General features: G+C 45.7%; 2 protein-coding genes and 2 long non-coding RNA genes across 6 annotated transcripts in view; 2 read left to right on the top strand and 2 right to left on the bottom strand.

Annotated features, from left to right (window-relative positions):
- LOC143267301 (disks large homolog 5-like) overlaps positions 1-25,516 on the bottom strand; it is a 143,535-nt gene that overhangs the window by 3,450 nt on the left and 114,569 nt on the right. The window contains exons 1-5 of one of the 3 annotated variants that reach the window (XR_013042288.1): positions 6,548-6,674; positions 5,344-5,503; positions 3,897-3,993; positions 1,484-1,667; positions 366-480 (exon numbers count right to left, since the gene is read on the bottom strand). Coding sequence is in view for 2 of the 3 variants with exons in the window: in XM_076544608.1 (XP_076400723.1) it covers positions 367-480; positions 1,484-1,667; positions 3,862-3,993; positions 5,344-5,503 (590 nt within the window). In the remaining variant the exon portion in view is untranslated. Of the gene's footprint in view, positions 1-365; positions 481-1,483; positions 1,668-3,861; positions 3,994-5,343; positions 5,504-6,547; positions 6,675-25,516 lie in introns of those variants that run through there. The other 2 variants (XM_076544609.1, XM_076544608.1) reach the window with 2 other exon arrangements.
- The window catches only part of LOC143267306 (uncharacterized), a 230,488-nt gene that overhangs the window by 134,607 nt on the left and 70,365 nt on the right, over positions 1-25,516 (top strand). The gene's annotated exons all lie outside the window — the stretch shown is intronic.
- LOC143267307 (uncharacterized) lies at positions 3,247-14,551 on the top strand. Its single transcript, XR_013042299.1, has 3 exons — positions 3,247-3,653; positions 4,311-4,522; positions 14,319-14,551. It is a non-coding gene; the product is annotated as an uncharacterized LOC143267307 (long non-coding RNA).
- LOC143267459 (uncharacterized) lies at positions 17,152-22,380 on the bottom strand. The gene is made up of 4 exons (XM_076545547.1): positions 22,031-22,380; positions 20,691-20,790; positions 18,622-18,784; positions 17,152-17,477 (listed from the first exon to the last, which is right to left on the bottom strand). Exons 1-4 carry the CDS (start codon positions 22,226-22,228, stop codon positions 17,342-17,344), a joined length of 597 nt encoding a protein of 198 aa, XP_076401662.1. The 5' UTR covers positions 22,229-22,380; the 3' UTR covers positions 17,152-17,341.

The raw sequence follows: 25,516 nt of genomic DNA, 5'->3' as shown, positions 1-25,516 counted from the left end.
TTTCAACAGGGGATGTTCCTAAGTCAAAATGTAATTTCAGGAAGGCATGGTGATGCATAACTTTGAATTACATCATGGGGAGGCAGAATCAGGCAGATCTCTGTGACTATAAGGAAAGCCTACTCAGGTCATACCAGAGCACTCAGAAGGGAGAAAGGACACCATTGCTCAGACACTCTGAGTATTAAACATATTGATTCCTGGACAGAATTGTTTGTACACTCAACCTGATCAATACTCTGAAGTGTTCTTGCCCTTCTTGTAGCTGGAAGCCATGCATTTGAGCAGGAGGCCATAAATGATAGTGATCCCAAAAACAACATACCCCCATGGCTCCACCTGCTCCCCCCAGCCTCGGTTCCTACCTCATTTGGGAGACCTCAAAGTGATGCTGCAGCTTTTTGCCAAGTCCTTTTCCTGGGTGATCATCTCCTTCTGCTTCCACAGGACCTGCAGGCTTCCCTCCAATCTTTCAAATTCCTGTTCATTAAAACATTGTGTTCTTAGTAGAGAGTTGTATACAGGCATGGACACAGTCTAATACACATGAAGCCCATACAAAGGATCAAATTAGCTTACTGGTAGGTGAGGCAAGCCAAAAGAGCTTATACTACACTCATAGAAAAAGAAGTGAGCAGAATACAACATCATGCAAATGAACAGATGAGTAGGCGAAGCACACCAGCACATTGAAGAGTCTCACAACTCTGCCATCATTCCTTGAGGATTAATACTGCTGTGGGGAGTGTGCTCTGTTTGGCCGGACTCTGTTGAGATGGCTAGAGAATTTATTTCAGAAGCAGCAAAGCACCCACCCTAGCATTCAGCTTGTCAAAAGCCCCCATCTGTTCAGCCAATCAAATCCAGATTGTATTCTCCACAATCATAGAGCTCTCAAGGAGCACTCACAGAAAACAGGGCTCATGAGCTGCTACTCAGGCTTATGTCAGTGTGAACCAAAAGTCAGTCAAAGGGAGGAGAACACACTGGGATTCATGAAGACAGGAGAAGGCCACATGCCACCCAAATCTATGACTATGAGTAGGACTCCTTTGGCATTTACACAGGATACTCCTCCTTGTAAGCTGCTTCCCCTCTGTGATCTCACATGACCCCTCCCAATCACATGAGCCTCAGGACCCACAATTCACTCATTCAAAGCTCTGTGCACAGCATCCTACCTATCAAAATGACATGTAGGTTTGATATGTTATTGACCCATTTCCCTCACTGGACCGGAGTTTCAAGCACAGCAGCAGGCATGGTTTGCTAATAATTTAGTTTCTCAGAAGAGGCTAACTTCCCAGAAGTACTTTTGCATGGACACTGAAGTGAACACCTCAGATAGCATCAGGTGGGTGGCTGGATGAGAGCATGGATGAGTAAGGTGATGGGTGAAAGCACAGGTGGGTGGATGGGCAGACAGAGACCCCAATGGGAAAATGGTGCCAGACTTTAGCCTGACCCACCTACCTGCCCCTACCTGTTGTTGCTGGGTTTGGAGGTCACTGGTCTCTTCCTCTTGGTCCTCCCAGATCAATTTGAATGCCGCCAAGTGGTGTTTCAGCAGGACCCAATCTTCTGTCCGATTCTTGTTCTCCTGCCTCAGCATGGCTACTTGGTCCTTAAGCTGAGTATGTTCCATGAAGACCTGGCTGTGCAGACCACTGGAAAAGACCCTCTGTATAGTAAGGCCCTGCCAGTCTCCTTCTGCCTCCCCCCCTGCTGCCTCCAGGAACCTTCACAACAAATAGCCCCAGGTTCTCAGGAAGATGTAGCCAAGAGCCCAAAATAGTCATGACAGCTACAGTCCAAAGGCCAAAAAAGAGAGCAGCTAATTTTAAAAAAATTCGAACTATTTCAGAAAACCCCAAAACCAATAGGCATCTATGTCCTTTCAAAGAAAAGAGGATTCCCTCAAATGTCCTGAACTTCAGTAATAGTGGACAAATACACTCTGAGAGAGGACAGAAGATCCAAGTGAAGTTTATTCTATCTACAGTTTCCACAGAAACCAGATCTGTAAAGCCTAGTCCTGGGCTCCCAGATGCCCAGGGCTACCTGACATTCCCCTCATAGTGCAAATTGCTTGTCTTTTCTTTCTTTTACTTTCCTTTTCCTTTCTTCTTTCTTTCTTCCTTCCTTTCTTTATTTTATTTGTTTGGTTTTTGAAACAGGGTTTCTCTGCTAACAGTCCTATCTGTCCTGAAACTCTCTGTAGACCAGACTGGCCTTGAGATCACAGAGATCTGCCTACTCTGCCTCCAGAGTACTGGAATGGCACCACCACAGCTCACTGTGCTCTTCTACCTAGAGGCTCCTGAGGCTCCAGGACAATGGTGGGAGGAGTGGATAGTCTCTTTCATACTTAGCAAACTAAGTGCAAGAGACACAAGTCAAAGAGATGCTTGCTAAGGTGCAAAAAGGACAGAACCAGAGCTGTGGACTCTCCAGTCTAGAGACAAAGAAAGGCAGACATGAGCCACTTTTGAAATCAATACAGCGTTTTCTTAGAAAATTGGGAATCAATCTCCCCCAAGACCTAGCTGTACCATTCTTGGGCATATTCCCAAGGAATGCTCAATAATATCACAAGGGCACATGCTCAGCAATGTTCATAGCAGCATAGTTTGTAATAGCCTGAACCTGGAAACAACCTAGATGCCCTTCAACTGAAGAATGGATAAATAAAATGTGGTACATATACACAATGGAGTACTACTCAGCAGAGAAAAACAATGACATCAGGAGGTTTGCAGGCAAATGGATGGATCTAGAAAAAATCATCCTGAGTGAGGTAACCCAGACTCAGAAAAACAAACATGGTATGTACTCACTCATAGGTGGATACTAGATGTAAAACAAAGGATGACTAGACTGCTACTCACAACTCCAGGGAGGCTACCTAGTAAAGAGGACCCTAAGAAAGACACAGGGATCACCCAAAGACAGAGAAATGGATGAGATCTACATGGATGTGTGTGTGGGGGGGGTAATGAAGGACAAGGGTTGGGGGAAAGAGAGATTAGGGGAGTGGGAGATTACAGCTGGATCAGGAACAGAGAGTGAGAACAAGGAAAGAGAGACCATGATAAATGAAGACCCCATTGGACTAGGAAGAATCAAAGTTCTAGAGAGGTCCCCAGAAATCCACAAAGATACCTCCACAATAGACTACCGGCAATGGTCGAGAGAAAGCCCAAACTGTCCTACTCTGGTGTTCGGTTGACCAAACAACCCTAACTGTCATGGTAGAACTCTCATCCAATGACTGTTGGAAGCAGATGCTGAGATCCATGGCTAGGCCCCAGGTGCTTTGAGAGTCCAATCAGCAAGAAAGACGAGGGATTGTATGAGCAAGAGATGTTGAGACCATGATTAAAAAAAGCACAGGGTCATATAGCCAAACTAGTGGAAACACATGGACTATGAACCAATAGATGAGGAGCCCCCAACATGATCAGGCCCTCTGGATAAGTGAGACAGTCGATTAGCTTGAACTGCTTCAGAGTCCCCCAGGCAATGGGACCTGGACCTGTCCTTTGTGAATGAGCTTTTTTTTGGAGCCTGAGGCATTTTCTGGGACACTTTGCTCAGCCTAGGTGAAGGGAGTAGGGTACTGGACCTGCCTCGACTGAATCTACCAGACTGAGGTGAATCTCCAGGGGAATCCTTGCCCTGGAAAGATGGGAATGGGGGGTGTATAGGTGACAGGGGAGAAGAGGCGCGGTGGGAGGAGGGAGGACATGGGAATCTGTGGCAGATATGTAAAATTAAATTATAAAATTAAAAAATAATAATAAAAGAAAGGCAGAGATGGCCACTCAACAACTATTGGGGTCCATGCCAACAGGCACTTACCGATAGAAGACCGTCAGGTTGACAAGCTCATCCACCTTCTCTGAAGCCTCGGTGTTCTCATTCTGCAATCTCTGTAGGTCAGTCATGACCTCCTCATGCTCCATCTTCAGATCTTCATACCAAGTATTTGGCCTGTGGCAGGGCAAGCACCAGGAACAAAGAACTTTATGAATATAGGCCTCAAGGATCATGTGAACACAAGCTGTTGTCCTGATCTACTGCAACACAGTGGCGGTCTCAGTCTGGCTACTATGTACTGAAAGTTCCTGGTGCTTAATTAACTTGTAATCCTGGCCCAGGCTGACTGAGACTGGGTGTTCAGATGGAGGGTGTCCTTGCTGCATGTGTCCACTCAGCAAGCCTGGAGAGGCATCTAACATCTGTTCCCAGGAGTCTATGATAAAGGTCTTGTCCCACAAGAACATGCAATGATGTTTCTTTTGTTTCAGGACAAGGATTCTTGAGCCTGGGTCATTACTAGTGCATGGATAGACAGAGCATATAATTCTGGAGATGAGACCCAACATCAGAACAGCTATAAAATCTCCCAAGGAATTCCTATTTGGCATCAAGGTGAACACATAGGACAAGAGCAGAGCTGCTTAAAGTGATGATCACAGATCTCATATCAGCACTGGAATCACCTGGAAATGAGACACAGGCAAGTCATCAGGCCCACCATAGATGCCTAACTCCCAGAATCTGTAGGGACACACAAACATGCAAATGCTCATAAACACACAGACACAGACAGACAGACAGACAGACAGACAGACACACACACACACACACACACACACACACACACACACACACACACATGCCAGCACGCATGCTCCATGCACACAGGAGAGAGAGAGACAGAGAAACAGAGAGAGAGAGAGAGAGAGAGAGAGAGAGAGAGAGAGAGAGAGAGAGAGCAAGAGTGAAGGAGAGGAGAGCACATGTGGGATAATGAAGAAATGTGTGGAGCAATATTGTCCAAGAGTATAACTCACAAGAAATAGAAAAACAGTGACAACCCCCTTTCTTTATTATTATTATGAAAAGTCACTCATTGAAATAAATCAAGTCAGATCAGGTCTGACAAGGTCCTACCAGGATCTTCCAGCACATAATTACATACCAGGCAAGTTCAAAAACTAACACAAACTCACAGCAGCTAGTATCTCACACAAGCCATGTCATGGTCTTTTCAAATGCATGCTGGGAAATCAAGCAATACTGCACCAGTCCCTGAGTTGTGTGACTCAGACTCCAGGCTTGGGTTTTCAATGGAGGAAGCAGAATGGTTAGAATCCTCATCTCCCTCCTGCCCAGGTTTCAAGTTCTGCCTCTGCATTGGGAGGCATTTAGGGACATGAACTAGGGCACAGGGAAACCCTTAGGGTTCAAGCTCCTAGAATCCAAGACATTAAAATGAAGATGAAGGTGACTTTGCAGATGCAAAATTGATACCAGGAAGGTTGAAACAAGAGATACCTATTGTGCATGGATCCTTTCCTGACGAAGAATAGTTGATCACGCAGCTCATTTCTCTCCCTTGTCATCAGCTGCAGCTCCATGTTCAGCCTCTGCATCTCCTTCCTCAACCCTTTCTTGGTGAGGAGGGTTGGGTGGGATGAGGGCTCCATAGCAGCCTCTGTGGGTAGATGAACACAAGTAAACTTGCATAGTGACAAGGCATAGAGGATGGACAGACCACTCTGAGGCACAAACAGAAAGATCACCTCTACAACTCAGTGTCAACCCAAATATTTTAGGCCAGGTGAAGATGTACCCTCTGTAAATCTCAGCTTTCTCACCACTCTGTAGAGATGTGGCTATGTAAGCAGCCAGAGGTTTCCTCTGCCTCCCTACACATGCCTCAGGGAACACAGAGATGGCTTCTTCGGGCAAATTCATAGCAGCACAGGATGCAACATGCATGAACCCAGAGCCCTGAAGTCTGCCTGTGCTTTCAGAAGCCAGGAGAAAAATAACACAGTGCACAAGCACTCAGGTGCTGTGGACAGTCCAGATCTCCTGCTTGGTCACTCCAGGCCCATGGCTGGGATTGAAATGTCATTCTGAGACACAACATGCTTAACGAACTCACCAAGTCATCCAACTGCCAGCCCAGAACATGCGGAGCTTGTAAAAAGGAGCCAATCTCTGCCCTGGTTCCATATCTCTACAGTTGTTTGACTACACTAGAGATCTACCTGCCATCCTCAGCTGCTGATTCAGGACCCTAAGGGACCACTGTCAAGGAGAGGTGTCAGAGGAGTCTGCTGGACAGCCTGATGACATGACTTGGCCAGAAGCACTTGTCTCTCCATGTGACTAGTGTCGACAGCCACTGCATCTAAAGGAAACTCCCGAAGCTGAAGTGCAGTAATTCCTGGCCTCAGCTGGGGACACATTAGTCACTCTGCCTCCTGCTTGTCTCCTTCTGTCCCCATATTACACCTTCAGGACCCAGGAAAGGTAAAAGATAAGCATGCCCAGAATAACAGCCTTGGACTTGCTAGATCCTGGCTTAGAGGAGGCACACGCTAATGTTCTGGACCCTGGGATTTCAGGAAACATGTGAAGCAGGGAAAAATTTGTTTCTCAGAGGCTCCAACTCCTCTGCCTCATTACTTGAGGGCCCAGTTCTAGCCCACCTCCTCCAGGAAGCCCCCATCTCCTGCCCAGCACTCACTGTGCCTTCCCCAGGAACCCTTTTTGGTTGTTTTCCTCTGAGACTCAAGGCCAGCCTCCTTCCGTCTCTCTCTGTTCTCTGGATGTTCGCCATTCTCTCTTCCAAGGAGACCCCCTCAGTCTTTTTTTTTTTTTTTTTTTGGCTTTTTGGAGACAGGGTTTCTCTGTGTAGCTTTGCGCCTTTTCTGGGACTCACTTGGTAGCCCAGGCTGGCCTCAAACTCACAAAGATCCTCCTGCCTCTGCCTCCCGAGTGCTGGGATTAAAGGCGTGCGCCACCACCGCCTGGCGACCCCTCAGTCTTGCCAGCAGCATGTCTATGCTCTACCCTGTAGGCACTGAAGGATGCCCTGGGGGCAGTTGATGTCGCTACAACACTGGTGACATCACGGGATGCCATGAGCTCTCCAGAATACAATAGAATGTCCAGAGAAGGGACTGCTGACGTCATGGGGAACAGCCTTTGCCACCCTGCTAATTGGTTCTCCCTTAACTGACCAGAAGCCCAGATTCACTTTCTAGGAGCCTCTCTTGGAACATAGAGGAAGCCATTCAGCACCTCCTCTTTCCAATGCCAGAGTTCTCTTAGCTTAATTGGAAGCCCCATACATAGTACATCCCATGTTGCGAACTTAGCTATACTATCCAAACACTGCCCAGGAATATCTCATTCTTTTTAATATCTCTCTGTTCATAGATATGAGCAATTAAATACTATTACACCTCAGATGATACCCCAGCTCCTTTCATTCAGAGTTCTAATTAGGATGGAGTTCAGACACTTACATTCCTGATGAGTACCATGATATACTATCCAACACCCAGATTTGTTATAGGACTGGGTGTAGACAAGCAATATGTTGCTGTCAGTAAGAGGTCCTGCCCAGGACCTCTGACCATAAGAGACTTTAGAGGAGCCACCCTTCCTCTTTTTCAAGACTGCTAGTGATAGTGTACAGCCTTCACTTGGAGCCACAGGCTACAGAGCCCTTCAAAAGGGACTCACACTACTAGGAAACTACAAGTTTCTGTTTTCTTTTTGTTTAAGGCAGTTAAATTCAAATAGACAGTGCTTAGCCAGGGACTAGCCATGTCATCCTGGGCCTCACATCCTAGGTTCTTTTCCAGGAATTCATTAAAGCTGGTTTTCTTGGTTATATAGCTTCTGGTTTCAAAGTAAAATAACAACAAACACTGAATATCTTTCACAGAGAATAAATAAATAACAGGAATGTATTTATAGGACCACATGAGTGGCAAATCAAGCCTGAGGAGTGGAAACCAGGACTGTGTCCTGACCTCTGTGGTCCTAGACAGAGGGAGGATTGGGCACAGGTTAGCATCCTCTCCAGAGACAGAGTGAGGTGGAATGGACACTGACCAGGCTGAACAACCATCCTGAGACCCTGCAGGTATGGTTACAAGCAGATTCCCAGTCAACCTTCCAAGGAGCTCCTGCTGAGGCCATGGTCTTTGTCTGACCCTCTGCATCATTTAAGGTCAAGCAGGCATCTGTCCAAGGGATACAAAATTCTTCTATTTAGCAGCTGACAGGACAAGGAGCCAAGGTCAGGAATGGTGACCTCCTGCCATAAACTATGTGACAAAAAATTGTGCAGAATTCATCTGTGTGAAAAATCAATGGCCTCCTGCATGGTTTGGGGTCTATGTTAGCCTTGTGCAACAACTTTATGAGCCCAGTTCCTATATTCATTGGATTTATCATGATGACCTTGGCAGTCCTGGAACCAACCTGAACTGAGATCAGAGAGCTAGATTCACAGAGTGGAGGGAACATTACTGAATTAGGTTTGCAAAGTTGGGATCTGAGGTCCAGCTCCACCACGTACCACCTGGCTGAACTTGGCTCATCATTTTCCTTCCCATGTATATACCCTAGGGGAATGGCCAAGGACACTGTTTCTGGAATGACTGTGCCTGCCTCAGACCAGCAGGTCACCAGAAGCCAATTCAGCTCAGCCAGTTCTCTGCAACAGGAGTAAAGATCAGGAGATAGTCAGCCTTTGAGAGGATCCTTGCACATGATCAGGAGATGGTGACTTTGCCACCTGCCTCCTTAGCTTAGTGCCCAGAAGAAAAGATACGAATGGGGCTGGAAGTGCAGGGCCAGGGGCAGCATGGTCCTTATCAGACACTGGAAGGCAGGCTGTCACTGACTTCCAGAAAGGTAAGGATTTCCTCTTCTCCTGGATCCACTTCAAGTCTGTCTGTCATTCTTTTCCTTCCTTCCTTCCTTCCTTCCTTCCTTCCTTCCTTCCTTCCTTCCTTCCTTCCTTTCTTCCTCCCTACTTTCCTTCCTTCCTCCTTTCTTTTTCTTTCTTTCTCTCTTTCTTTCTTTTTCTCTCTTTCCCTTCTTTCTTTGCTTTTCTTTCTTTCTTTCTTTGCTTTTCTTTCCTTCCTTCCTTCTCTTTCTTTCTTTCTTTCTTTCTTTCTTTCTTTCTTTCTTTCTCTCTCTCTCTCTCTCTCTCTCTCTCTCTCTCTCTCTTTCTTTCTTTCTTTCTTTCTTTCTTTCTTTCCAGACTTGCTTTGGAACTCAGAGTTGTGTCCACCTATGCCTCCAGTGTTCTGGGATTAAAAGTGTGGGCAAGCACACCCAGGTAGTTCAAGAGTCTAGGGCTCTATGCTAGGACACCTACTCACAGGAAGGAAGCAGGAGGTAGATGCATTCTAGTTTGATGACAAAGACAACGCCAGAACAGAGAGGCAAAGTGACAAAAACTAACCCCAACACACAGTGAGAGCTACCACTGGGCTAGAGTGCTCCACACACAGAGAGAGGAGACATTTCCAGGTAGGGTGGTGGACAGAGGCTGTACCCAGGCTGCAAAGGTGTCAGTGGCGGGTGCTGGGTTTCAGTCCTGGTGTGTGACAGCTGCACTCTGGCTTGTGCATGGGCTTCTCCATTCTAACCCTCCTCACTTTTCTTTCTCTTCACTTTGATGTTGATTTGAAGACAGGGTCTCACTGTAGACTTGTCTGACCTGGAACTTGCTATGTAGAAGAAGCTGGCCTCCAGCTTACAGAAATCTGCATACCTCTGCCTCCTGAGTCCTGGGATAAAAGGCATCCATCACAAGGCCTGGATTTCACATAACCTTCTCTCTCTCTCATATATATATATATATATATATATATATATATATATATATATATACACATATATACATACATATAACCTGTGTCTCTCCATTTTCTGTCCTACTTGGCTCTTAAAATGTTGTTCAGTGTCTCACTAGGAGGCAGGACCACAGAATACCCTACTGCTACACCTGGAGGCTCTTCCACTGTCTACCTTCTGTCAATCCTGGATAACATGCAGGCTGTTAGTCAATGTAGCCAAGTACAGCTTCAAGGACTGAAAGGTCTCCACTAGCTCAGGGTCCATATTTTCTTTTTGGAACTGAAGAACTGTCTGCACTGAAAGGAGCTCACAGAATGGGGAGAGGGGGGCAGGGTGCCTTAGTTGGGCCTGGAGACAAACAATCTGTTCATTCTGAAATCTATAGGCCATCTACACTGCTAATCTACTACATACTGGGTCTTTCCTGCCGAAATTAAGGAGCATCAAAGAGATGGCCAGTTGTCTTCTCAAAGGAGGCCAGCATCATCCCACCCTCCATCTTGGCCAGGCTATACCTGGTAGTAAACTGGTCTTCACCCTGTGCAATGAAAGATGGTCATAAGAGTCTCAAGCCATTCCAGGAAGTTCAAAACCAAAGCAGAAGACATTATCCCAATGCTGGAACCAATAGGAACAGCCAAGCTGCTATTCGTGGCACTACTAAAAGCAGATGGTTTTTAGTGCAGCCTCATAGCCATTGGGACTTGATGATCCCAAGGACAAGGAGCCTGTCTCTTGTCAATTGTACCCAGATGCTGTGCCACACAGAATTAGAAATCTGAGTTTTAAAAAGGGGGTTGCTTCTCCTTTCTTATGATCATTAAGCTAATACTAGAAACAATTTAGTTAATTCCAGTTAAGGAAATGAGCCAAACATACAACAGATCCACACAGGACTGCTATTGTTAACATCTTGTCATTTGAGGGAGTGCTTCATGAAGCCTCCCCTGAGGATTGATAGCCAGATAGTTCTTTTTAGTTTTTTGTTTGTTTGTTTGTTTTTGGTTTTGGTTTTTTTTGCGGTGGGGACAGACATATTCTCTAATGGTGTAGACACTGGTGAGGTGCCCATGGTCCAGTAAACATCCTGTCCCTCAACCCTGCCTTTGTAAGCAGCCCTAATGAAATTCATTGTGTCATTTTTAAAAAGGCATGTAACAGGTGATGGTGGCACACATCTTTAATTCCAGCACTCAGGAGGCAGAGGCAGGTACATCTGTATGAGTTCAAGGCCAGCCTGGGCTACAGAGTGAGTTCCAGGAAAAGGAGCAAAGCTACACAGAGAAACCCTGTCTTGAAATAAAAGGCAGGAAAATAGAAGGACTCGTTAGGAAGAGGAAGCAGACAAGGGGGAATGGGAAGTGCACAAGAGAGGGAAACAGAAGGAGAATATGAGCAAAGTGTGTCAGGATACACATACATAAAAAGGTCATAATGAAATCCATGTTATGTACAATTAATATATGCTAATAAATGCATTAGAGAAAACAAAGTCAATGGGTCATGAGGAAGTGTACCCAAGGTTGACCTCTGGCCTCCACATAAACAGAGGGGCACCCACATGATTATGCACCCACATGTACATTCAACAAATAGATATCAATCTGTATTTGCAGATCCAGTGAGATACCATAACCTTTAAAAAAATCAAAGCCGAAGAAGACTTGCAGACACTGTCTCTTTCAGGGCTGCCATGGCCCCACCTGGAGTAGTTAATTTTTGGTCCTGGAGATGAGCCTGGGAATTAGGAATATTTACCCTGACCTTGTTCTATATCTGAGCTACATCTCTGGTTCCATAATGTCCTCTACTGCAGGACAGGCTTATCAGGAAGGGCTCATGTAAACACAATACACTTGTGTATGGGAAGGAAGCAAACACCCATAACAGCTTCCCCCTACACTCTCACCTGAGAGCAAGGTATTTACTCTCTCTCTCTCTCTCTCTCTCTCTCTCTCTCTCTCTCTCTCTCTCTCTCTCTCTCTCTCTCTCTCTTCTCTCTCTCTCTCTCTCCCTCTCTCTCTCTCTCTTTCTCTCTCCCTCTCCCTCTCCCTCTCCCTCCCCCTCTCTTTCTCTCTCTCTCTCTCTCTCTCTCTCTCTCTCTCTCTCTCTCTCTCTCTCTCTCTCTGTGTGTGTGTGTGTGTGTGTGATGGAGATCAAACACAGGGCTCATGCATGGTAGGCATGCACTCTATCACTGAGCTATACCTAGCCCTACTCTCTAGAAATGTTTATAGACACAGCACTAGGAAGGAGTTAGGGAACATTCACCCCAAGTCACTTGGGCATCCTAGTGTTGGTAATGGCCAGATTGGCTGTAGAATAAGACTCAGGACATGGACGGAAGTTGTCTTCAAGCTTTTCTCCTCCAATAACTGGTTGTGTTGAAATTCTCACACTGAGAATTTAACAAAACACCTGATCCCATCAGCACACATGGGCCTTTGTTGGTGACAACTACTTCCTGTCCAGGTCAGTCCTCACAGAAGTGTACTTTCTATGCTGTTTACACTCTCTGGCTGTTTGACAGAGGATTTCACGACCCCTGACAACCTGGAGCCTCCCTTCTCTCACACATTGTAGGTCATCAGGTCGGAGAGCAGCATCACGTGCCTCCTGTCGATGCTCATGCCATGGTTGACCATTGTGTACTGGATCTTGTTGATGATGGTTGTCAGGGCAGCCTCAATGCCCAGAGTTTTCTCCACCTAGGGAGAGCTAGGAGTGAGTGGAGGCAGTCCCTTCTGGGAGCTGCCTTACTCCTACTTCTTCCCTTTTGACAAGCACAAAGCAAACACTGCTCTATTATCAAAGTTGATTGTTTTGTAATTGTTGGGGAAGCAAATCTCAGGGTCAGAAAACTGCTGGGTTGGCTGAGGGTCCAGATGCAATGGTACCTCTTATGTGTTATTGGAAGTCATCTGAGTGCCTTTCACACTATTGGTGGCCATGACTGCCCAAAGGTTGTCACCTTCTACCAGAAGCTTGAACTTCTCCTTCCCACTCAGCTCATCAATATGGATGACAGCTCTGGACACCCCCAGGGTGCCCTGTGCCACCACCTACATTCAACACAGAATGCTTAAGATGCTGCAACCCCTAGGTCCCTACTGAGAGCATCATAAATGGGGCTGAAGAACGGGCTGGTAACTAGTTCATGATGTTCTCAGCCCATTTATCACCAGCAGTGTGTGTACTCCAGGGGTGCCTAGGTACTGCTTGGGTTAGGGGAAAGGTGGTTCAGAGGACTGTGCCCCAACCTACAGTCAGCTTGAAGAGAGAGCAGAAAAGAGACTAATGGATAGAGTTGCAGTCTCAGAACTAAGGATAAGAGAAGAAAGGCCTTTATGCTGCTTGGGCTTTTTGATTGTCTTAGCTCAGGAAACTTCATTGATTGGAAATCTGACATCCTGATGAAATGTTCTGGAATTTTCTATAAATGTAGGATTGAAGGATTATGATCTGCAGAGCCAGAGCCTGACTCCCCACAGACTACATATTCCCCGCTTCTCTGTCCCTTCCCCAGGCCATGATCCTAAAGGAGCAGTCAGTGATCCAGGACCACCCTGGCAGTTCCTGCCTCTGAGAGCTGGATCAGAGCAACAGTGCCCTCACCATGGCCCTGTGTGGCTCCAAAGGTGAGCTAAGTCCTCAGAGTTGGCTGTTTGTGCGCCCTGCCAGGGGTTTGGCTGTAGAATGTGTCTTTGGTTGTAACATCACAGAGGCTCTTCATTTCTTTAAGTGCCTGTCTATAAATCATTCATGAAGGACTGACCTTTTGTTTTATTTGGGTGGGGGCAGTTATGTCTTTTGAGAAACTGGTGGGTAATTTGGCTAACTTCCTGAGTTTGAATATGCTTTAACTAAATTTATCATTAAAAGTGTAACCTTAGAATTTTCGGTAATAGATTTAGTGAAGTTAGAGTCTTTTTTCTTGGCATGTTGATTTTGGTTTCCAATGCTCTTTATTCAAAAATACTGAATTTTCTCATTGCTCTTTTTTTTTCTTTTTGGCCTTGAGATAAAGAAAGTGCGTTACTTCACTGTCTTTTTGAGAAACCCACCAGAAAGAAGTTTTTTGGTTTTTTTTTTTTTTTTTTTTTTTTGGTTTGTTTTAAATATTAGCAGGGCCTAGGAGCATTTCATACAGGGGCCGCTAGGTGGCAGTGTAGCGGGAGGGCGCAAAGCAGCATGTGAGAAACCTCTCTGGACAGACCCCGTGGTGGATGAGGAAGCAGCAAGAGGGCGGCGCTCTATGGTGGCCGAGGGACAGCTGCTGCTCTTTTATCCTAAATCCAGAAGCGCCCGGGAAGCTGGATGTAGCTAAGAAAATGTAAGAGATGGCCGGCAACGGAGACTGGGGTCCCCGGTCCCAGAGGGTTCCAGGTGAGGGACAGTTGTGAAGAGAGCGAAGAGAGAAGTTCAGGGTGGGATTTCAGATCTTACAGGGACCCTGAACTGCCACCGCGAAAGTGGGATGGACCGAGCTGTAACTCGAATTGTTAGAAGGCGTTATTAATAAAAACAAACCTGGAGCCAGGTATTATGATGAATGCTGAATAGTCACAAAAACAGAACAAGCCACATCCAATCTCACCTTGCTAATTCCTCAGCTGATCTTGTTTCCTCAGACTCCTCATCTGAATGGATCTCAGCTGAACTGCTGCTCAAAAGCTAAAAGGTACATAAGACCTCATGTCTTATATACCTTTCTGCTTCCTGCCATCACTTCCTGGGACTAAAGGCCAGTGTCATCATGCTTGGATGTTTCCAGTGTGGCTTTGAACTCACAGAGATCTGGATGGATATCCCTTGGGAATGTTAGGATTAAAGGTGTGTGTACCACCATTTTCTAGCATCTATGTCTATCTAGTTCTGTTTTCTGACCTTAGATATGTTTATTAGGGTGCACAATATATTGGGGGACACAATATCACCACATCGTGCAGTGTCAGGATGGGCATCCTGAGGCAAAATGCCACCTCCCGAAGCCCCGAAGCCCACACTGACTCCTCTCAGGTACTTTTTCCCTGGCATGCAGTATGTGCTGACCCAAGGTTGTCAGCTAGAAAGTGACTTCATGGGCAGCTAGGAGACAGGCTGAGATCCAAGCTGCTATTCTGGACCCTCTGCCTCAGAGCTTAATTATTAAATGGTAAACCTTTCCCATGAGTTTTCAGGCCCCCCCCCCCAGATCTGTTTATTTTCAAAGAACATGAGACAGTCCTGAGGCCAGAAAGATTCTGCATGAAGGCAACATTTGCTGCTTGGTCTAGTGGAGAGTAGTCGAATCAGCCATGGTCGCAGCAAATGCAAAGACAAGCAGAAAGGATAATGGGAGCACACATAATAATAAGTCCGGGCTTACCACACACCAGGCCTTTTTCTAAACGCATATTGGAGGGACAGGGTGGGCTGATAGAAGTGAAGCAGGGGACATACAAGAAGTGTCAGACTCTTGAAGTGTTTGAACAGGACAGAGTTTGAGTAAGATTCCTCGTTCTGGGAGGCCATGGCAGGGATCCAGACTGGAAATGATAATGGCCTGAACTGGGGGTGGGGGCCTGAGGATGGGTGTAGGGACATGGAGAGAAGAGGATTCATAAAGGCTTAGTGTGTAAATTCAAAAAAGAGTAGGGATGGAGGTAAGAGAGAAATGAGATGGATATTGTTTGTGTGAGGTTGACATTTACTAGAACAGATGTCTGACCTGGGTGACCTCCAGCTGTTCTAAGTATTCACTCCTCCCAGTACTTCACACCCACCCTATACACTTAAAATACTCTCTCACAGCAGCCCCAGGAAACTGTTAGAATGCAGATGAGGTCAAGTTGTGATGGCACAGGCCTGTAATCCCAGCACTCAGGCCAAGGCAGGAGGATCATAAGTTTGAGGCTAGTCGGACCCACACAGTAAACAAAGAAACAAAGAAAACTAGATCTATGTCACTTGGCTCTTCCAGTCGCTCTCTATTACACTGACACTTAACACTCTCCTGATTCCCAAGTCTTGCCCCCCTCCACCCCGCGGGCCTTACTAGAGCCATCCTGTACCCTTAGCTAGCTGTCTGTGCCCCATTGTGCTGCTTGCATGTGGTTGCTTGACGATGCCCAGAGTGTGTGGGCCCAGGGATCTGTCTTCTGTTCCAGTGTTCATTCTTCTAATTGCCTTATGTGTGAGCTCCTTTCCTACTTGGAATTCAGCTGGAAGGTCAGTTTTGTGGAGAAGCTTTCTGTGGCGACCCCATTGGGCCCTCAGACTACACCATTCCATGTCATTTTGATTCTCTACATCTTTTATGAACAGTCATCACTCCATGGAATATTGGTTCCAACACCCCAGCATTCATAAACAGATACTACATTGTGAGGATGTTAAGTCCTTTATGCAAAGTGGCACCATATCTAAGATACTCTATTTGCTCTAGAAATTGTTTACCTGAGAAAATAAATACCATTCGGCTGCCCAGTTATTTGTTTTCAATCCAGTGTTTCCATTTTGATAGTTCATGCTACATATAGAAGCAAGTCCCCCCAAACACACACAGCTTTGTGAAAATATCTCATTCCACTTTGGTTCTGGATTTGTTTGTTTTTAAAAATGAGTGCTCTGCATATACATCTGCATGCCAGAAGGGAGCATTGGATCCCATTATAGATGGTTGTGAACCATGCTATGGTTGCTGGGAATTGAACTCAGGACCTCCAGAAGAGCCAGTGCTCTTAATTGCTAAACCATCTCTCCAACTCATTCCACTTTGTTATACACACAACCTCTGTAACTTCTACACTGGTACAGTCACAGTTACAGTTGGTGGTTGTTGGGTTTTCATTTGTTTGTTTCAGAGGTAGACATCCAGCATGGGACCACATGTGCCAGGCATGTAAGTACTAGACCACTGACCTACACCCTGCTCAACACACCATGGAATCTCACTGACTCTAAGGAGACAATTCTATAAAATAGCTGAGTACACTCTCGTAGGACCCGGCCATTGAGGTAACTAAACAATCACCAAAACATGGTGAGCCAGAGTGAGCCTCCATTTGCCATCCCTACCTCCAAGTACCACCAACCATGAAAAGTTGGCGGTCCCTAGACAGCACAAGAATGGAGATCTCAGTAGCTAAGCCAGCATCACCAAACGTAGGACAAATCCAGAGAAGAACCAAATTCCAGACAGATTCAAACGACTTCTGAAAATCCTGGTACCAAATGGGATCCTGTGCCTCTGAGAACAGGGTGCAGTCCACACCTGTGCTTAACTGTTCCTGATATTGGGAAAGCACCAGCAGGTAGTGGCGAAACACTCTCTGAAGGAGGGCAGAAGTCCCAACAGGAATAACTGCTCTCTACTGATCCCAGGCAAAACAGATCTGAGAAGCCCCTGCCAGTGCCCAGAGAACCTGGGCTGCCAGATATCCCCATCGTGGTGGAAACCATTTTTCTGTCCTAGGGCTCCTGAGTTGGGCAGGACAATAATAGGAGGGCCTCAGTGCTTTTTCACACTTTGCAAAACTGAGTCCAAGAGGCACAAATTGAAGGGCCATAAGGCAGGCTACTGGCTCAGAGGTACACAGGCTAGAACCAGAGCCCTCACTTTGGGTCAAGGAAAAAGAAGGGCAGAAACAATCCCTCCCAAGCTATTGGCCACTTACCTAAAGTATTCAGTCTCCTCAATCAGCCCCTTGCACTTGTCCAAGGCATCACTAATCTCCATGGGCAATTTATGGAGAGATGACATCACCTGCTTGTGTTCTATTTCAAGCATCGCAATTTCGAAATTCAGCCTGTGGTAGGGCATGGCCCCAGGAGAAAAGCAGCCCATGAACTCAACAAGAATCACATAAATGAGGCTGTGTCATGGACTACTCCAACACAGTGGATGCCACAGCCTGGCATTTAAACACTGGGACCTCCTGGTTCTTAGTAAACATCCTATCCTGTCCTCAGGACACAACAGCCAGGAGGTTTAAGGGGTTGGGGCCATTGCTGCAAGCACCCTCAGTGTCCTGGAGCCTTAGATAAGCACTCTAAGAAGTTCCAAGGATTCTGTGCCACATATCTGGACATACAAGAAACCTATGATAATATTTCTCCTGTATCCAGAACAGGGATTCTCATTCTTGTTTGCCTATAACTACCAGAGAACAAGAGCACACAATTATATTTCCAAGGAGGAGCCCCAACTTCAGGATGGTTTTATAAACTGCACAGGTGATTCATATATTCTACCGAGGTGAGCACAGTGAGCAGGATGGTGATGCTCAAAGTGGGGTTCCCTTGCTTCAACAGTGCCATCACCTGGACCTATGTTAAATTCTCAGACCCTTTCCCAGCCCCAAGACTCTCAGAGGCACACACACATGGAAACACACACACACACACACACACACACACACACACACACACACACACAATGAAATCAGGATGCCCAAGAAATGTTGAAATGTGACAATGTCACAGAGTATAAGAAGACGAGAGGGGAGCTGTGATGAGCTCCAGGCCTTCCAGCCATACGCTGAGATGGATTAATGGACCAGGGCCCTCAAGCTGCTGCCAGGAGCTTTCAGGCATTCATCTGATGGTCAAGTACAAAGACTCTCCACAAACTCACAGCACCTAACATCTCCCACAAGCTAACAACACCTGTCAAGGACTCTTGAAATCTATGTCCAGAGTTCACACACTACCTTCTTTATCCTGAGACAGAAATTCAGGCCTCAGGAACTGTTTTTCATTTGGAGGAAGCAAAACAGCCTGTGTCCCCATCTAATTCCAACCCAGGCTCCAAGTTCTGCATCTCAAAGAAACTCATGAAAATTAATTTAGGCAGCAGGACACCCTGGAGTTTCAGGTTCCTGTTCCTCAGGAAACCTGGGATTGATACTGTGGTGTCAAGATGGTCAGCAGAGAACTGGGCATAATGACTACCTGTTGTTCAAATCCTTGTTTGTATAATTGGCCAGGATTCCACGCAGCTCATTTCTCTCACATTCCATGTCATGTAAGCAAATGGTGAGTTTCTCTATGTTTTTCAACTGCTGCTCCTGCTCAGTGATGGTGGAGAGTTGGGATGGTGACACTGCAGTAGTCCCTGCAGGTAGACAAAGACAAATGAGCATGTATTCTTGAATGGCATAGGACCAGGAGAGTCCATGCTGAGTTCCAAGAAGAAACCTAAGGAAGAGAAAATGCTAGGAACCCAGTGAAGCTTCGGAACAGCAGGGCAGCTATCCTCAAACTGGGGCCCCTGAGCTCTGTCTCTGTCCTCAACCACTGTGGATAATCATGTGCCTCACTCCCTAGTGCAGTCCCATGGCCCTGGAAGGCATAAGCTAGCCCAGCTAAGGAGAAGTGAATGACATTGTCAGCTCATGTCTGATGTGATGCAAGTAAGGCCTGTTGTCCCTAGAGCTTAGAAGCACCAAGTCATCATCATATGTGTCTAGGACCAAAAATTTTGAAGATGTGTTGTGTGGCCAAAGGGGGTTTCCCTCCCTTCCTACTGGCATCAGATTTCCATGGAAACTGAAGGAATCCACTAGGATGAAGTGCAGCAACACCCTACCCAGAGAGGCACAGCTCAGTGGTCCATCTGTTTCTCCCAATCCTCTTTCTCAGTCAGAAGGAATTGAAGGAATTCCCAGAAAAGCAGCTGCAACCTGGACAATTCATGGCTCTCCTAAACTAACCTTTAGAAACTCTTGACTCTGGGTCTGCTCTTTAGAAAGCCAGAGGAGCTGGACTGGCCCATTACTACCCAGAATTTCCCAGCTGCTGAGCTCCACTACTAGAAATCTCAGCTCAAGTTTACCTCCTCCAGGAAGCTTCTTGTCCCCTGCTCTGGACTCACTCTGCCTTCCCCAGAACCATTTATTTCTCCAGGTTTTACACTGAGACCAAAGGCCAGCTTCCTTCTGCCTCTCTCTCTGGTCTCTCCATGTTCTCCATTCTCTCTCCCAAGCAGCCTGCTCAGTCTTGCCAACATGTCCATGGGAACTGAAGGAATCACCCACAGTCATTGGTGTTGCCACAACACTGGTGACATCACAGAGAACACCAAGCACTCTCCATGATAGAATAGAATCTCCATGGAAGGGATGATTAGGGTCACCCCCGGCAGTCCTCACTTATCCACTAACTAGCTCTTCTGCAGTTCATCAAAACCATGTTGCCCTTCCCGGGAGCCTTCCCAGAAACACAAGAGAAGACCTTCAGCACCTCCTCCTTACAAAGTCAGATTTCTCTTTCTGTTTCATTAGAATATCTTCACTACTTCATGTATGGGAAGTTGAAGAATCACTTCAAAATACATCCCAGGCAATGACTGGCCCCTTCTTGAAATCTCTAATCAATAACATGAGAAATAAATATTGCTAGGGAATTAAGTCAAAATGGTGGGAAGGAAAGGTCGATCCCCTGATGTCAACAAGCACATTGTGGAGGATTCACAAGGCTGTTACAGTATGTGGATATGGTGGGAGGTTGTGGGTTTCCTGTCAGAACAATGAAATGTCCCTTAGTTAATCAGAAAAATTTCCCTGAATCATCAGCACAATAAATTCAAGCCAACACGATATTAGCAAATTTGTAATCAACTAGTGACATGTAAGGCTGGAGATGATAAGAACTGGGACTCTCCAGGTGAGCCCTGAGACACAAGAGCAAACACTCCCAGGAAGAGTGATGGTCCATTCCTGCACTCAAGTGTGAGGAAACATGAATAGCTAGTGAGAGGCCAGACAGAGATATGTAAGGACAAATGTGTCACAGTCAAGGGGACAATATGTAGTGTGTCACTGTTATGTTGCTTTACTTAGAGCTAAACAAAGACTAATTCCTTGATGTGGAGCCACCTATAACAATGCACATGCCCTTAGGAAGGAAAGGGGTGCAGCCGGCTTAAAGAATACTCATGGGAGCATGAGAAGGGCAGGCAAAGGACACAGGAGACATACGAGGGGTCCTTTGCTGGAGACCTTTCCAGAGCTACACATCACACTCATGAATTTCCTGGCAGTCCTGAATTGAGGAGCTAGCAACATGTTCAGCCTGGATTGCAAATTCTTCAAAAGACTGGACTGTAGTCTCAGGAAGGTACTTGGTGGAACCAAGAACAAATGAGTGATCTGGGGTAAACCATGTCCATTCAGATGTTATATCACACTGACAACCTAATTAGACAAAGTTATGTATCTCAGTAATTGCCTAGTCTAGAAGTAAAAGCACAGTACCTGCCCTATGCACTACCTCATGACCCACTGAAAGATGCTCAGAAAGTAACTGACAGATGAGTCTTTGTCCTAGCAATCCCTCAAAGACCAGACTTGATTCTCCCCCTCTGTGGATGTCAGTTCTCCCATCTCTCTATAGGTAGGTGGATGTCTCAGAAGTCAGTAGGTTTCCTCTGTTTCTCTAGACAATGTAACCCAGGGGAGGTCCTCCTAAGGCTTATTCACAGCTACAGAGAATGCACTGTAGCTTCAGAGCCCTCAGCCAAGTGCTTTGAAAAACCAGAAAATTGCTACTGTCACACTCAGGTAGTGTATAAATGATCGCCTCACTTGCTCTACACTTCAGACTCTCATGTTAATGGGGAAACCATGGGGGGGGGAGGTGCATCATCACTGATAGTTCAAGACACCCAGAGCTAACAGGATGGGGACAGTATCAGTCCAGGTCCACTGAATCTAACAGCTCTCAGGCTGAACTGCAGACCTGCACGCCATCAACAGTTGGTATTCAGAAATCTCAGGGGTCATTTGAAGACAGCAGCATTTAGTATTCCTGCCCTGATAGTGGTGAGATGTAAAGCATGAGAAAACCTTAGGCTTTGTCAGCGCAGTCTCCTTTCCCTATTATTATTGGCACACAACTAAAAATCTCCAGTGTGTGTGGGAGGGAACACAGTTATGGTACAGAAATCTCACTAGTTTCTCTGTGCCTCCTTCCCAACTCAGAGTGAAAGCAGATGATACCCACCAACGCAGCTAAAGGCTTGTCAATTCCTGAATCTGTTAAACTAACCATCATGGATCCTTGATCTGGGTCTGCTCTTTAGGAACCCAGAGCAGGATAGGCCTATTCCTTTCCACAAGTTCCCAGCTCTTGAGCCCTAGCTCTGGAGTGCTCAAGCCCATCACATCCAGAAAGCTGCCCAGCCCCTCCTCTGAACTCAATGCATCTTCCCCAGCACCAGAGATTTCTCCATGTTTTCAAGTGAAACCTAGGGCCTGCTTCTTTCTTCCTTGCTCTGGTCTCGCCTGGCGGTGGTGGCACACGCCTTTAATCCCAGCACTCCGGAGGCAGAGGCAGAGGCAGACGGATCTCTGTGAGTTCAAGGCCAGCCTGGTCTACAAAGCGAGATCCAGGAAAGGCACAAAGCTACACAAAGAAACCCTGTCTCGAAAAACCAAAAAAAAAAAAAAAAAAAAAATGTTTTCCAGTGAGACCTAGGGCCTGCTTCTTTCTTCCTCGCTCTGGTCTCTCCATGCTGTGTATTCTCTCTCTCAACTAGACGCCTCAGTCTTGACCACATCTCTGTAGGTGAACCTTACAGCAGTGAACTAATGTCCTAAGCTCATGTGGTGTTGCTACAACACTAGTGACATCACAGGAGATTCCAAGAGCTCTCCATGATACGGTAGAATTCCAGAGAAGGGACTGCTGATGTCATTAGGCACAGCCATTGCTTGCTTGCAAATTCTTCCTGAACTGACCAGAACCTGAGGTTTCCTTTCCAGGAATCTCTTCTGTGACACAGGGAAAGCTATTTAGCTCCTCCTCCTTTCAAAGCTAGAAATATCTCTCTGCTTCATTAGAATCTTTTCACTACTTCACCCATAAGGAGTTGAAAGCTCATTTATAAACACTGACAATAGTTGGCCCTTCCCATCTTATGGGGAGGCTACATACTACCCCCACATTTCCCCAGAATACTCTTGAGTAGGAGCAGTAGGAATTACTTAGAAGTACAGACGACGGAGAAACAGAAAGAAAATACAGGATAACCTCTAGAAGGCCTGGCTGTCTCTGCCCTAGGGTATTTAAAGGAACACCAAGGGGTGGAGCAAAAGATCTCCCCCCAGCACAGCCAAGTGCAGACCATCTCAGGCACCTACACTCAGGCCTGTGGTCCAATCATCCTCTCTATGCAGACCTGCTGGGTAAAGCCACTAAGAAACCTGGAAATAGGCTCCAACACCATTCTAATATCCATACCCAATAATATGAGAAATAAAGCATGCCAAGAATTGGTCAGGATGATGTAGAGGAGGAGAATTGAGTCCCCTGAAGTAAAAAAGCACCTAGAGAAGGGTAAGGTTAAAGGAAGGTGGCCATTGGAAATTTGTAAGTGACCTGAGACTCTTATGAAACACAAACTGTTCTAGAATGTCCTCTCTACATGCCTGGTATATTAGTCAGGGCTCTGTAGCACAACAGAATTATAAAATGAATCTTTCTATGTATTGAAAAGGGATTTGTTATAATGACTTACAAGCTGTACCCTGGCTAATACAACAATGGTTGGCTATGAATGAAAAGTCCAAGAATCCAGTAGTTGCTCAGTCTACAAGTCTGGATGTCTCAGCTGTCTGCAGTCTATGCTGTAATCTCAAAATGGATGCTCTTATCCTGTGAAGGAATGGATGTGCTAACAAGGTGGAGGAAGCAGAGGAGGAAAAGCTTCCTTCTTCTGGGTCCTTCCATATGCTTCGAACAGAAAGCATAGTCCAGATTACATATTGATTAAAGATCTGAATTAAAGGTGTGACTTCCTACCTCTAAGATCTAGACTAGAAATAGATTGTCCTACTTCAAATGAAGCAAAAATGGCCCACATCTGTGCCCTCTATTTTCTGGGTGTCAGTTGACCTTAGATGTAGGCACATTGACAACCAAGAACAGCCAACACAGTCGTATTCTCCTCTTCACTGATACTCATGAGCAAATGACTTAGAGAGTGAAAGGAAGGAGTGAAGATGATCCAACATCACATCTGGATCACCTGTAGTTCTCATGTCATGAAGATGTTCAGTTGCCTTTTCATGACCATGGATGACTAAAATAGGATGAAATACTAGTCTGGTTTCTTGGGTAGGAGGGAATCAACTAGAAAGCCAGTTACAAAAGAATCCGGTCTATCTCTATAATTGAAGATTTGGAATCAAATAATTATGCAATGTCTGGTACGAACTGTTTTGGAATAGTGTCCAAGAGGCAGAAAATGGGTACTCCTTCCTTAAAGAAATAGGAAGAAAGCAAACACGCTGGACCTGTCAGAAAGAATGGGGAGTCAGAAGGAGCCTGTGAATTTGGACTTGAACTGCTACAGGCCACATCTTGCTCACTCCATGCATTCTGGGAAAGGAAAAATCTCCTACTGAAGAAAGGGGAACCTTGGGAAGACATCTGTCGGGTCTTCGTGATAAACAACAGGTAGTAGCCTATTGTTTTCTAAGCAAGAATGATTTATTAAGATTTGATCTTGCTTGCAGTCCTCGGGGGAGGATTTGCCCTGGAGGAGGTGGGACTGGGGGGTGGGCTGGGGGTAAAGGGAGGGGATGGGAGGGGGGAGAATAGGGGAACCCGTGACTGATATGTAGAACTGAATGGTATTGTAAAATAAAATAAAATAAAATAAAATAAAATAAAATAAAATAAAATAAAATAAAATAAAATAAAATAAATAAAAAGAAATTGTAGGTTTTAAAATGAAAAAAAAAAAGATTTGATCTTGCTCTGGTGGTCAAAGAGGCAGGATTTGGAGACAGCAGCAACAGGAAACACATCATACCCCAGAGGTAAATCATGTTACAGAGCTCACCACTGACACTAGCATGATGAGCATGGGCACTGCAGTGTGTGCCACCAAGAATGCTGGGTTTGTGCCTGGTGCTGCTTTAGAAGTTTTCACAAAGATGGCTCTGAAAATGGGATACAGCCTTCCCCAAATCATCAAGCAGAATGGGCCCATCCATTTCTTTAGAACATAAGCTTATAATGGGCAGGACTTTTGATGGAAACTCCTGCACCAAAACACTGCAAGGATGGCCAAAAGTGTTGTCAGCCATCAGCTACTCCCCATGTCCACCCTGTAGCCTCCAGACAGGGCTTCAGTAGTCAAATTTAACAACTTTTCCTTTGTGGTTTGTGTGATTGTCACTCATTTTAAAGTGAGTTACATTTTCCAACATAAATTCTTTGAAATTATTCTTCATACATTTGAAATTTCACTTTGGACATAGAATTCTATTGATAGACGTGAAATTTTCTTTGCAGTAAGCTGAGGTTTATGTTTTCCCCTTTATGGCTTGCTGTGATGGCTAATCTTGGCTGTCTACTTAACACGTAGTGAGGATTTGACTTCCTCAGACTAGCTTGCAGGTATGGGCCTTTGGCGTTTTTTGATTGCTAATTGATGGAGGAGGGCTCAGTCCTCTGTGGGTAGTGGCATCCCCAGGCATATGAGCCTGCACCATAGAGGAAAGGTGAGCAGAACAGTGAGCAGCATTCCTCTGTGGTTTCTAGCCCCTGCCTTGGGATCTTGCCTTGGCTTCCCTTGATAATGGACTGTAACTTGTGAGGTGAATAAACCTTACTTTCCCAGATTGGCTTTTGGATTTTTATTAGAGCTTCAGAAAGCTAACTAGAACATTTGCCATATTCTCAGAGCATGCTCTGATAACCCATCCTTTTCATTATGGCCTCTAACCTGTTTTTTCACCAGTTACAAAGTTTGGGGACACTGCATCTGTTGCAATATCCAGTCTACCAATCTCACCCACTGCTTACATAAATCTATTAAAGTATTTTTATTTTTTAT

Source organism: Peromyscus maniculatus, chromosome 9 (assembly GCF_049852395.1).
Source record: "Peromyscus maniculatus bairdii isolate BWxNUB_F1_BW_parent chromosome 9, HU_Pman_BW_mat_3.1, whole genome shotgun sequence".
In the NCBI taxonomy this organism is placed as follows: Eukaryota; Metazoa; Chordata; class Mammalia; order Rodentia; family Cricetidae; genus Peromyscus; species Peromyscus maniculatus.
This window is presented reverse-complemented; position numbering and strand designations above follow the sequence as displayed.

What these genes read in the sequence shown, in the direction of transcription:
- LOC143267459 (XM_076545547.1), bottom strand. Translation starts at nt 22,228, where the DNA reads ATGTGGTCAAGACTGAGGCGTCTAGTTGAGAGAGAGAATACACAGCAT. An exon ending in CTGCCAGGAAATTCATGAGT is followed by an intron (nt 18,785 to 20,690) that starts GTGATGTGTAGC and finishes GTCTACCTGCAG; the next exon opens with GGACTACTGCAGTGTCACCA. An exon ending in AACAAGGATTTGAACAACAG is followed by an intron (nt 17,478 to 18,621) that starts GTAGTCATTATG and finishes GCCCTACCACAG; the next exon opens with GCTGAATTTCGAAATTGCGA.